Source organism: Asterias amurensis, chromosome 16 (genome assembly GCF_032118995.1).
Source record: "Asterias amurensis chromosome 16, ASM3211899v1".
NCBI lineage: Eukaryota > Metazoa > Echinodermata > Asteroidea > Forcipulatida > Asteriidae > Asterias > Asterias amurensis.
Window position 1 is genome coordinate 10,484,538 of NC_092663.1, and position 14,113 is coordinate 10,498,650.

At 39.9% G+C, this 14,113-nt stretch overlaps 1 protein-coding gene across 2 annotated transcripts in view; it reads right to left on the reverse strand.

Moving 5' to 3' along the window:
• Positions 1-14,113, reverse strand: part of LOC139949260 (uncharacterized) — a 136,837-nt gene that overhangs the window by 48,611 nt on the left and 74,113 nt on the right. For both annotated transcript variants that reach the window (XM_071947657.1, XM_071947655.1), the window contains exons 30-36: positions 7,881-8,028; positions 6,039-6,167; positions 4,764-4,997; positions 4,065-4,346; positions 3,394-3,516; positions 2,438-2,589; positions 482-582 (exon numbers count right to left, since the gene is read on the reverse strand). In XM_071947657.1, coding sequence (XP_071803758.1) covers positions 482-582; positions 2,438-2,589; positions 3,394-3,516; positions 4,065-4,346; positions 4,764-4,997; positions 6,039-6,167; positions 7,881-8,028 — 1,169 coding nt within the window. The remainder of the gene's footprint in view (positions 1-481; positions 583-2,437; positions 2,590-3,393; positions 3,517-4,064; positions 4,347-4,763; positions 4,998-6,038; positions 6,168-7,880; positions 8,029-14,113) is intronic.

Consider the following 14,113-nt stretch of genomic DNA (forward strand, 5'->3'; position numbering starts at 1 on the left):
GACCCTTTAAAGGCAGTGGACACTGTTGGTAATTACTCAAATAAATTATTAGCATAAAACCTTACTTGGTAACAAGTAATGGGGAGAGGTTGATAGTATAAAACATTGTGAGAAACGGCTCCCTCTGAAGTGACATAGTTTTTGAGAAAGAAGTAATTTTCCACAAATTTGATTTCGAGACCTCATCTATAGAATTTGAGGTCTCGAAAACAAGCATCTAAACACACAAAACTTTGTGTGACAAGGGTCATTTCTTCTTTCATTATTATCTCGCAACCTCGACGACCGTTTGAGCTCAAATTTTCAAATGTTTGTAAATGCGAATGCGATACAAATTTTGACATCACAAATTCGCAACGAACAATTCTCATCAGTTGAAATGTGCTCAACTCCTGCGAAACATTCGCAACGAAAACAGGGCAGTGACATCAAAATTCGTATCGCATTCACATGAAGTATACATCGGGCTTAATAGACTTACCGTTGAATGAAGATGGAGGCAGGAATATTATCTGATCTTCTGTCATTTCTTCACAAGACCAAGATGTGTCATAGAGGGTGGGCGTCGGCCTTACACCAAATCTGTAAGTAAAGGCAGGTGAACAAGTATTGTTTATTTTAACTTTAGGTTGAACAAAGACAAATTTACTAGAGAGGTTTTGAACCTAAAACCTCTGAATACACCGATCCATTAAGCTCCGCCCCATTGCATATTGACCAATCACAACGCAACGAAGGTCCGACAAATCAAGTCCGACAAGTCCGACATGCATGCCTGTATGCTTGGCGCGCGCGGTAGAGTTGTGCAGAAAGGCATTGGAGAGGCTCACATGTTCTTGCACACGCGTGCGTTGTGGGTGGAGCCTAATGGATCGGTCTATACACCAATTCAGACACGCACCGGACGCGCAAGTGTTGAGCACCGCGGCCATTGCTGAGGTAACATGTGCCTAGTTTTGTGCACAGAGACATAAGGAATTCATGTTTCTTTTCTCTTTTTATGGAAATGTAATGTCTTTCTCGACAATCTGTGCAATTTCTCTGACATGGCTGCATGATATGACGATTTACTACATTCTTGCTATTTTTATTTAAATTAAACACAAAGGACAATACTGAAATTCTGACAAAAATCTCATTTTAGTGACTACACTTTCCGCGTCTTTTCCCCCTAATTCACCAAAGACAAGCACCGTTTTCAAGACGATTTGGTTTCTATTTAGTTGCAAATTTTGTAGTCAGTGATCTTCATTAGTATATCATGATGTCCTGTTAAGGAAAATGTGATAGTCGTTGAGGAAAACATTTCATGTCCATAAAGAGTGAAAAGAAACATGATTTCCTCATGTCTTTGTGCACAAAACTAAGCACATGTACATGTACACCTCAGCAATGGCGCAGGGTGCTCAACACTACGCGCCTGAATTGGTGAATTAATGTGCCGGTGTTTTACCAAAGTCTATCAACATGCAGGCACATGTAAGGCTCTGGTCAGAGGTGGGATTCTAACCAGGGTCCACAGAGGTGAAAGGCAGGGAAGGAAATAACTGAGCCAAATGGATCCCAAATAAGGACATCAAAGGCACCAGCCGTCGATTTCACCAAACTCTTTCTAACTTAGGATTAATCTTAGGACTTAGGACGAGTTCAGTTCCGTATCCATAGACGTTATTATGTATTGAATCCATCTTAAGTTAGGACGAGTTACTTGTACTCGTCCTAACTCGAGATAGGATTGATCCTAGCGTTTCGTGAAATCGGCTGCAGACACCTTTGGTAATTGTCAAAGACCAGTATTCTCTCTTGTCACTTGGTGTATCCAAAAATAACAAACCTGTGAAAATTTGGACTCAATTGGTCGTCGAAGTTGCAAGAGAAAAATGACAGAAACAACTCCCTTGTTGCACAAATTTGTGCCTTTTAGGGCTTCAGGCCTGAAGTATTTTATTATTTGATTGAGAAATTACCTCTTTCTCAAGAACTACGTTAATTCAGAGCCATTTCTCACAATGTATTTATCTATCGACAGCTGTCCATTGCTCATTACCAAGTAACTTTGTATGTCAACAGTTATTTTGAGTAATTACCACGTCTCCAGTGCCTTTAAACTATCAACATCTCTCCACTGCCTGTTACCAAGTAACTTTTTAGGCTAACAATTATTTTTAGTAATTACCAAAAGTGTCCAGGGTGGATTTCACAAAGAGTTAGGACTAGTCTTTATCTCGAGTTAGGACCAGTTACTCGTTCTAACTTAGGACTATCCATGCAATTTTTATATCTCCTAGGACTAGTCCTAAGTTAGGACTAGTCCTAACTCTTTGTGAAATCGACCCCAGTGGCTCTAAAAACACTCTTATTTAAACAAAACCAGAGGATGTATTTTGGAAGATTTTAGAGTAGAGTGGAGGTAGAAAAGACTAAAGGCTAAACCAACCTCATGATGAGTTTGACTGGGAACGCTCGCTTCACCTCCGGTCTCATCTGCACCATGATCTGGAACGTCTGACCCATGTTTTCCTCGGACACATTGAACTCATGAATATTCATGTCGGATCTATCAAAGGTCATGTCGAAGGTCATAACTTCCTGTGTCGTCATAAAATGAAAAAACAGAAAACCTTGATGTTGAACACTAATTTGGTTTTACCCTTACACCGATGTGTTAGCACTGTATAGACGATGTGACCTGTGACATCAAATGTTTACAAAAGAGCCACAGAGCCTGGACTTCCTGCAGGCAAAATTTGTACACAGCCTAATGGAAGAAATCATAAAACCTTACATTTTATGGAGATTGCACTGTCTAATTCTTATCAACTTTTGATATGATGAAAGGGGGCACATCTCAAAACTTGTCCAGCTTTTACTTTCATAATTCTTGGACTTATGTGGAAATTATGACCAAAAATGTCAACTTTCCCTCATGACCTGTGCAGTATTGTGCCTGCCAGAATACTCAAAGAATGTACAAACTTCTTACTGTGAACAAAGTTCACATGGTCTATACTGTTAACTTTTTAACAAAAATCACAATTCCCACTGGCTTCTCAATGAAAACAAGTAATGGTTCATTTATAAAGTCTGAAAAACATAAAGCTTGATCTAAGGAACTCATTTGTTGACATGAGACCCATGAGACCCAGCATACATCGCAAAACACTGAAAATGGAAAACCCAGAAAAATTTGATCACAGAATCTCCTTGGTCTGGAGATGAAGCTCCATTAAGAAATATGATGCTGTATTTCATTTGAATCAGTAATTCAGGTCAGTCATTCATGTCAGTCCGTTAAAAAAGCAAGGGAGATCAATGAAATAACCAGAGAAATCAAAGGCCTGAAACAAATTAGTGGCTGTATGATAATGAAAAAGAGAAGATATTTTATTTTACCCCTCGCGATTTAGAGGTGTGCTCCACTTCAAACTTGACTTCTTTACCAGCGGGCAAGTTCTCCACAATCAGATCATGGCCGGTACAGGAGTGCAGGTTGAGTGATGAAACACCAGTTGTCACCTGTAGGGTGTCAAATAAATACACATAAAACATATCATATTCAAACAGTTGGTGTGTTAGCTTAGCTTTTACGGGTAGACCCAAGTGTGCTAATCCGATTGAGCCCCTGACATGAGTTAATCGAATGAAAACTTCCCCAAGCGTTGACACCAATGCATCTTGGGACAGCCGAACGGAAATACTTTCTTTGTGTGCATTACGTCCAAAACAAAATGATCATAGAGTGATTATGTAAACCTGCAACATTAAATAATTTCACAAACCCACAGTGATACAGTAGTACTCGTCTCTGAATAAAAAATACTAACTGCTCACAAAGTCACTGATTTAAGGGTGAAAATAAGTGTCAAACCATGTGAAAATGTCCCGCTGAATTAAACAAAAAAAGTTTGTGAACAGGACGTCATGCACCTCGGTCAGCCCCAAGTGACCTAATCCACAAGTAGGGCACTTGGGGCTGACCCGGGTGAGCACCTCAAATGAAGTCAAAGCTATATTCAAACGCTATATTGTTATTAATATTTTTGATGATTGGAACAAGAGTTTACCTTCTCCGCACCGGCTCCCCAAGTGAAGGGGTTGACCTGATACGTAATCATATCCACATCCCAGCATGAAATCCCCATGTCATGGCACATGTACGCCCCTATCTTATCCACCCCATTCTGCTGGATCAGCTCCTGCCCTATACCCGTCGGTAGCTTGAAGGCGTTCTGACCGGCTGTAAGGTCAATATTGGCTAGCGATGTCTGCCGGGAGCCGATGACATCCACAGAGCTGGTCTGTATGAGAAGGGGTTCCTCCCCTGGCTTCTGTGTGTGCAGGTAGGTCTGGTGGGGGCAACAAAATGAAAAGGGTAATTGGGAACAATTAGTCAAGGTGGTGTTACATGTAGATATATACATACTAGGTCAGGTCAGTCTAGTCAGTCAGGTCAGACAGGTCGGGTCAGGTCAAGTCAAGTCAGGTCAGTCTTGTCAGTCAAGTCAGCCTAGAAGAGCAGCCAGCCACATTAAGGTGGTCCTTCTAGTAATAGTGTCTCTTTCAAAGTCTAAAAAGAGGATTGTCTCCTATCATCTTCTTGTCACAAGCAGCAGCCTGCTGTAGACACGACTGTCACAAAGTAGACATGCCCACCCCCACCCTCCAACCCAGCCTTTGGTCATAGTTGACCTTTGAGAGAGACTATGCTTGGGTCAAATTGTGATGCCATTTCCATTTAAGTTTCAAAACTATTCAAACGTTACCTGCAAGAGATCCAAGACGCCATTGAGCGTTCTGTTGACAGCCGTTACCCGATTATGCATCCCAATATCAAGGGTGTGGTCCAAGCCCAACGCGCTGACCACGCTGGACATTGTGCTGGTCAAGGCTACGAGGATGTCTATGTCCAGATTCCCAGAGAGGTGGACGTTGGCGATGGTGTTCTTGCTACACGTCTCAATCAACTCAGCCGCTAGAATGACCGTGGAAGCTTTGAGCTAGGAAAGAAAGTTTCAATACAAAACAATCATGTTCATGATTAACCTGAGAACTACATGTGCTTCATCAATTTCTGGAAGATTAAATTCATTCATGGTATGGTAGGGCATTCAAGGCGCACACAACGGCGGCACCCCCAGGTATCACGCATGAAAAAAGACCAGCGCGAGCGGCATTAGCAACTCGTTTATCTAATTAGTTGTTCATATATACACCTTCTGTGTGTTGCCCTCAGCACGTGACTTTTTAGTGCACCAAAATGAGTGTGGGTCATAAGGCCCCGTGCGCCGGCATGTGATCTATGGTATTGCGTCTTCCTATTGGCCAACAACTCATCACGATCATGCATTATGCATTACATTTCTCCCACCAAATTCTGTGGCAAAAAGTAAAGAAAAACATAAGGCCCCAAAACGAGTTGCTAAAGGCGCTTTGCGGCTCCGCCCCTCGCGCTGGTCTTTTTTCGTGCGTGATATCTGGGGTCCGTGCTTGACATCCGGGGGTGCCGCGTGCGCCTTGACTAAAGGCTACGTAGGGCACTGCTGCTGGCACCCTGAGTTGCCAGCATGTGGTTGCTTATATAGCACAACCCAATGTGCAGTCTAGTCTAACACCCTGTGTGCATATAGGATTTGAGGCATTGCATGGTGAGGTATCAATATATATTTGGTTTGCGGTAACACCATGTGTGTATCTACTTGCCATGTAGAGTTTGTTCTTAAAGAACTGTCTTTCTTTATTCGACTACCGCAGAGTAGATTGTTTGAGTATTCAGGAGACATCTCAGTTCTGAAAAAAACTGTCCTAGTGCTTATTAACTATTACATGTACCTGGGCAGATGGTATAGAAATGCATTTCTGATACCAAAGATTGCTTCTAATCGAACCTTGTCAAAACCTAATCAAAACACAACTGTCTGGTACCTTTCTCCCTTTCAGACATTTTGTCTTATATTCTGCAGATATTTTAAAGAGGTACACCAACAGTTCGCATACATGTATATTAAGTTTTGTGACATTTTTATGCCAATCATACATACCTCTAGTGGAACATAGCTACTTGCTGCGGTTGCCTGGCTGCTTTGCTGAATCTCAAACTGGTCTCTCATTGGCAGGGCTTTACCGGCTGCAACCAGAGCGTACCGGATCTGACGCCTCAGGGACAACAGCTACATACATAAAACAAATGTAGAATTTACAGATAGGTGAAGATAAGACTATTGGAAGAGGTGCTTGGCTTAATGTCATAGAGCTGCACAACAAAATTATTCTCCCCAGATTGAAGGAACACGTTGCCTTGGATCGGACGAGTTGGTCTATAAAAGCGTTTGTAACCATTGGTTATAAAATGCATATGGGTAGAAAGATGATGTAAAAGTAGAATACAATGATCCACACAAATACACCTCGAAATTACGTGGTTTTCATTTTACATCTTCGACTAACACAGTCGGCCTTTTATGGAAGACAAAATTTTATACTCCCATAAATGGCCGACCGTGTTTGTTCGCAAAGTAAAAAAAAAACATGCAGTTTCGAGGCATACTTGTGTAGATCATTGTATTCTACTTTTACATCTTTCTAACCATATGCATTTTATAATGAACGATTTTTATAGACCAACTCGTCTGATCCAAGGCACCGTAAGTTTTAACAGCAAAAATGCCATCCATAGTTCGGAGCCTTGCATGTGGATTTGGTTTTCCAATTCCTACCTAATTGCATGGCTTTTCCCCATCTGGGGTTTCTCCTCCCACATCTAAAAATGAGCATTTCCTCTTGTTTCCTACTCATCCTGGGGTGGATTTCACAAAGAGTTAGGACTAGTCTTATCTCGAGTTAGGACCAGTTACTCGTCCTAACTTCGGACTATCCATGCAATTTGTATATCTCCTAGGACTAGTCCTAAGTTAGGACTGGTCCTAATTCTTTGTGAAATCGACCCCAGTTGTTGGAGATAATTGTGCTGTTGAATGTTTAATAAAATAAAGAACTAATAATCCACAGCAAGGTTCTCCCCATGATTTTTTCTAAACCGTTTGGCAATCTTTTTTTTTTGTCTTGGCCGAAGCATGCTAAATTGAATTAAGGTTGTCAGAATGTTTTCTACTTGGCGTTTGTCTTGGTTTTAAAAGCCCTAAATATGTGACCCGCTACGTGAAAACGAGTCAGATGTCGCCCAATGCATTATTGAGTAATGGACAGTTTAATGTGGGGAAAAAAAACATAAAAAAATACAATAATTTTGTGATCATACGTATGTCTAATTTGTACCCTTTTGCATGAAATGGTAGTTTAAAACATCACTTAATACTTGTAATTCGTTTTTCAGAAAAAATTATGTATTGGCTAATTTCAAACAGAAGTAACTCAGCAACGCGATACACCCCAAAGCCCATTACTGCTGTTGGTGTGTTCTTTCCAGCCTTGCATATAACTCAATCCTTTAAATTGTCAACATGTGACTCATGTTCACGTAGCGGGTCACTAATGTGCAATCTGGCGCATTCTATATGGTTTTCTCTTGGTTATTTTTGTGAAAAAATAAAAACAATACATACAATGGGAGACTTTGAAATGCTAGGTGGCAGCAGACTTACCAGGTAAATTGTCATTGTTTTCGTAGTTCTGAGCATGCGCACATTACCGAGAACAATAGATTTTACCTGGTAAGTCTGCTGCCACCAAGCGTCCCAAAAGTCTCCCATAATTATTTTTTGTTATTATTTTTTTGCGTATTGGCCCAAATTTGCGCGTTATCGACACGCAACTTCCCGCTACGCTAGCTTGTACATGGAGAGAATCCTGCATAGGCGCTAGTGGAGTGTCTTCGCTCCACCCCCCTACCCAACTCAAATGACATCATATGCACAAGGTCTCACCCTCGTATAGTCTGATCTTGCCGCAGTCAGTGGAACCTGTCGATTCAGGATACACGCCGCCATGTTGATAAACCCGTTCAGGTTGTGCTGGTCTCCCTGCTCTGTGTACACACTCAAGAGGTTGGATGGCGCGACCGTCACGTTGTACCTACATGTTTTATTTCATCCACAATTAAGTTACCATAGAAACAAGAGTTTAGGATTATACAGTACAAACTAATGATAAATACAATCACATATTTAAAACAACATAACAATAATCTTCAATATAAAACAAAAAAGAGAACTGCGAAGCACGATAAACTTTCTCAAGAAAATTTTGGAAAAAATAATTTTTTTAATCAAAACTTTTGTGTCTTATTTTTTGCCTACAGGTGAACTCAATCCCCAAATATCCTCATCTCCTATTTGTTTCATCATCATGGAGACAGAAGAAATGCTTCCATGATGTAGCTGAACATTGATTGACTTGAAAGTAATTGTGCTTCACATCTCTCCGTTATCCGATATAATGAAAACATGATAGAAAAAAACAATGTACATTACTTTAAGTATAAAGAAAGTATAAACATACAAAAATGTCTTGGCATATTGGGTATGAAAATCAAATTCTGAAACAGGTGATAATAGGCGATTAGCCATGAATAAACTTAACAGTACTTAAATATACAAATGTAATGGCCGATACATTATATGAATTAAAACCTTACTTCAATTTGTGTTGTGCTCTGGCTAGACAATGTCCAAAATCCATTTTAAAATAGTTGACTCCGTGGTACCTCAACACCTAACTCTGGTATGATTGGCATGCCTGGTCTCTTGATGATAACTAATGAATACATGGAGAACAAAGCAACCACCTTTCTTTCCCTAAATGGAATTTTAATAGGTTTTCCTTGTGGTCAGGCATGTAATTAATTTGGTCCTACAGTAGGACTTCTTCAATTAGTGCAAGGGCTGCCCTACTTGCCCGTTTGGTATAGACTTGAATAGAAATCAAAGCTTTTCTGATTTTTCCGAGAGCAACAAAAAATCGGAAATCAGACTAAAGTAGAGAGAATATCTTGCCTGTTGAGATTTATTACTTGATATTAATTAGACAAAAGTTGCCTTCCAACAAGGTGATTTCTTCGATGCTGCTTTGGAGGTTGTATCATAAACTGACTAAACCGCAGAATACGTTGTATGACGTCCGACTGGTGCCATCCCCCCCCCCCCCAACAAAGATATTGCCAAAATAGGACAGCCAAAAAGATAGTTTTAGATATAGAAAGGTTTGCGGTAACACCATGTAATGACTATCTCTAATGAGTTGGGGTGGTTCTGAAAAGAACCATTGGTTTCAACTCGATGTTTCGATCAGTATGCTCTGATCGTCTTCAGAGCATACTGATCGAAACGTCGAGTTGAAACCAAGGGTTCTTTTCAGAACCACCCCAACTCATTGGGGATAGTCATTACATGGTGTTACCGCAAACCTTTCTATATCATATTTCCACCATGCAAAGTGTCAAATCCTACTTAGTTTTAGATAGCTCATTTGCTAAAGCACTATCACGTAACCCTGAAGGTCACCAGGTTCACATTCCATTTTAGTCCATTTGTCTTTGTTGACCATAAAACCTGGGCTGGGAGCCTTGCCAGTGGATTGGGTTTAGTACCTACCTGATTGCATGGTTTTTCTCCCGCGTCTAAAACTGTCATTTCTTCATCACTTTCTCTACACGTGAATCTACAGGCCTACAGGGCCCAAAGTGTTAGTTATTTTTGAGGGGTCCCTTAAATTCATGACCAGAACAATATAATTAAATACTCAAACAAATTGTACTTAAAAATACAAAAATGTCCTGTTAGTTTTCAAAACAAAAAATATACCAAGTGCACCATTACTAAGGGAACACTTCTGCTATGGGGTTGCAGAATAAGGCAAATCATCTTTTCAAAATAATTTCCACAATTTTATGCCAAGACATTTTTACTTAAAATCTAAAAAGTTAAGATTTTAATATGATTTAAACTGATAAGTATCTAGATTAATTAACCACTGTAAATAATTTGTTTACCCTGTTAAAATATAAATATTATCTTCTCTCTTTTTTCATCAAACTGGACTTTTCTTTTACCCATGTGACTCCCAATAGACAGCATGGCAAGAAATGGAAATAAAATTGGTTTTCAAAATACAAAAGTAGAGCAATTCTTGCGTTTGTGGAAGGCAGACTTTTAATTTGGCAGTGAGTTTTTAACTACACAATTGAAGGAAGCAGGAATATAATTGACTTTGTATAGCACAAATCTAATATTTGTGGACAGACTTTCTCATGAAAATATTTGTTCAAGAGTTTGGATTATTTGCATCATTAAAACTTACAATCAATTACTAATTTTGCTTTCGATTAAAAAATATTCTTCACACTTCAATGATAGAGTGAGTATTTAAATAATGCTGAAAAAATAGCATGTAGATCTTGTTTTAAAAAAAATCCATGATTTTTCAATTGAGTCCTAAATTTTGTTTTAACATCACCACTCATATAATAGGTGTTAAATTTGCATCGGGGATAAAGAATATTAATTTTGGTTTTTACCCATACACCGATGTGTGGTAGCACGGTATACTCATGATCATTTCTTTCATATTTTCAACAAACAAAAATCTTGGTTAATCAACTGTTAGAACCCAAGTTTTTAAAATCGAAATTAACTCACAAAAAAGGCAAAAGATAAAGCTGTTCGGGGATATTAAAACTCACTATATACAGAAATGTAAAAAAAAAAATGCACTTGAAAAATGATACCTTCCAGAAACATTACCAAATCGGTAAAATTAACCAAAAAACAGACTTTGTTAAAAAGAGAAAATAACAACTGTTAAGTTAGTAATATATAATTTTAATAAAAAAGAAAACCTTTATACAATAAATACACAATTACAAGCTGCATAGTTTGTGAGAGGAGAAAGGGAAAAAAAACAAAGTGCCTGGAAGGAAAAGGGTGAATTCTGAAATCAAGAAAGTGGCAAGCAGAATCAGTAAAAATCTAAACCTGGCAGTGTGATCACAATAAACCATTATCAAGGCACACCCATCCACCACTCTTATGTATATTCATTTGGATGCTTGGAATCTCAAGAATCATTCAAAGGATATTAAAGGAACACGTTGCCTTGGATCGGTCGAGTTGGTCTATAAAAAGCGTTTGGAACCGTTTGTTATGAAATGCATATGGTTAGAAAGATGTTTTAAAAGTAGAATACAATGATCCACACAAGAAATCATTCAAAATTGCACGGTTTCCTTTTACATCGCGAACTGACACTGCAATTTATGGGAGTCAAAAACTTGACTCCCATAAACGGCCGACCTTTTTAGTCGACGAGGTAAAAAGAAAACCACGCAATTTCGAGGCATATTTGTGTAGATCATTGTATTCTACATGTACTTTTACAATATCTTTCTACCCATATGCATTTATAAGAAACGGTAACAGAACGCTTTTCAAAGACCAACTCGACCGATCCAAGGCAACGTGTTCCTTTAAACCATTATCAAGGCTGAGCCATCCACCACTCTTATGTATTCATTTTGATGCTTGGAATCTCAAGAATTATTCAAAGGATATCAGGGAGGGGGTACCTCTGTACAACAGGAACATTGCGTGTTAAAGGCAGTGGACACTATTGGTAATTACTCAAATTATTAGCATAAAACATTACTTGGTAACAAGTAATGGGGAGAGGTTGATAGTGTAAAACATTGTGAAAAACGACTCGCTCTGAAGTAACATAGTTTTCAAGAAAGAAATAGTTTTCCACGAATTTGATTGCGAGACCTCAGATTTAGAATTTGAGGTCTCGAAATCAAGCATCTGAAAGCACACAACTTCGTGTGACAAGGGTGTTTTTTTCTTTCATAGTTATCTTGTAACTTTGACGACCAATCGAGCTCAAATTTTCACATTTTTGGATACACCAAGTGAGAAGACTGGTCTTTCACAATTACCATTTTCTTCAAGTACGCGCTAATCCTCCAATCAGATTCGCAGAATGGAGTGGTGATAAAAACCTATATTGCACGGCTAATATCACTACCATGCGTATTGTGTGTTCTATGTCACGTGCCAAGTTTACTTAAAGATAAATACGTTATCACACGCGCGCTTGTGGAAATACGGAAAATATAGCGCGTCTGCGTCCCATATCCAACTCGGCCTTCGGCCGCGTTGGATATGGGACGCAGACGCACTATATTTGTCTGTATTCCACTCGCACTTGTGTGATAACTTATAATAGTGTCCACTGCTTTAAAGTATCAAACAAACCCCCCTGTTGATCTCCCTAAATCCACAGAGATTTTCTGTTCTATATAAGAAAATACTATTCTATAAAGCAGTATACAACAGACACAGAACTTATTGTTCTGCTAGCCCCATACGCCTGCAACTGTATATTCTGTTGCAGAAAATACGTCACCTTCGATACCCACAAATGCATTTACAATGCACAAGCACAAGCAACTACGCTGAACAAAAACAAAGCACCCCTCCTTGCACTGCACTTTCAAACTGTACACACAAAATAGGCCCTTCTTTTTACAGCGCCCTTCTTTTTACAGCACCCATAGTGTCAAGTTGTTTTCTCTCAATTCTCGGAAACCAATGTCGTGTTACACACTATACGCAAGCAGTCCAGTTTTCGGACAAGTTCTGTGTCTTTTCTGTGCGAAAGTACCTGAACTCTCCTTTTTTGTATGGGGGGGGGGGGGTGGAGGAATCAGAGGCGAGTATTTTCTTATAAAGAATATTAAGTCCCTGTGGATTTTGGGAGATTCTATTAAAGAAAATACGTCACCTCCGATACCTACATGTATAAATGCAGAGAAGCACCATTGTACCACAAAATAGGGAGGGAACAGGACATGCAGTGTAGTGCCCAGAGAGAACAAGTCTTAACTTCTTATGCCTGAAACAAATGAAAAACAGGAGCTGTGCTTGAGGTGCTCTTAAGAGGTCCAGTCGGCAGTCTTAATGTGTCTCCGGGCTGTGTAATGTGCTGTAGGACTTGTCTGCCCATGCGGCCGTCTGACTGCAGCACATCTCGCAGGTAGCAGGATGTGAGTGTTGGGGGATTTTTCCAGCACGCTGCCTGCATAATCTCTGGAATGGCTACCCCTCAAAAAGAGCTAAAGACGTAGTTACACTTCTTGTTTTGTGAGCACGGATTGGAACCTGGTTAGCCTTTGGTGCTTGGTTCAGAGTCTGTGATGCCTTTCGCATCATCTTTGACGTATTCAAGGCTTGCAGAGAGGGTCTACCCATAGCCAGCGGAGATGCCATTCACATCTTTGGTAGCCGAGACTGAACCTGGGTCGACATTTGTGCCGTTAACGGTTCTTCCAGAGTTGGCAGAGTGGGTATGGCTGAGTAAAACAGGTGAAGAAAAAAAATCCCCAACCTCTGATGCAGAATGGGGACTGAAGCCTTTCTTGTTCCACAATTTGATGTAAATGTTGTAAGCCATTTTCATATGTTCTTCTGGGGAAGGAAGTTTGCCCTTCGTCATCAGAAATACCAGTTGTTTGGAAGTGAAATATGATAGCATCCAGGCACAAAGATGGAGACTGTCCGGGTCCGGATGTAGGAACGTTGTGACTGGTTGTGTCAACAGGTCTGTATGTGTAGGACAATAGGTGGTCGGCTTAGGAGTAACCAAACCTGCCTTGTCCAAAGAGGGGTAACCAAAAGTTATCTTGCAGCTCTGCTGTTTGATTTATTATTATTATTATTGTTTTTTAGTACTCAAGGTAGCACGATTGAGATGGGACGCAAAGAGGTCTTTTCAGGCTCAGAATATTGAAAAGGCAAAATGGTAGGCTTTGGAACTGGTAGGTCCTGCGTCTGCAAGTTGATTGGAGGTATCTCTGGTGATGGAAGAGGCCCACCAGCCAGCCCTGAGGGAGAGTTTGTAAGACAGTTCTCAGCGTTTCTATCCAGAAGAGCTACATGTAGGGTCGAATGAAGACGTTGAGGTTGAGAGGGGAGGACATGTAAACTCTATTTGATAACCTGTACCTGTCTATATAACTACCGTCATGTAATAAATATTTATTGAATTGAATTGAATAACCCAAGGAAAGAGTCCGAAAGACCAAAGAATCTGTTGTGACTTAAGTCCATTTCTGAGTGAAGCCTAACACAGACCGCATCTCAGCAGGTGGGATTTGAGGTAAATGGCA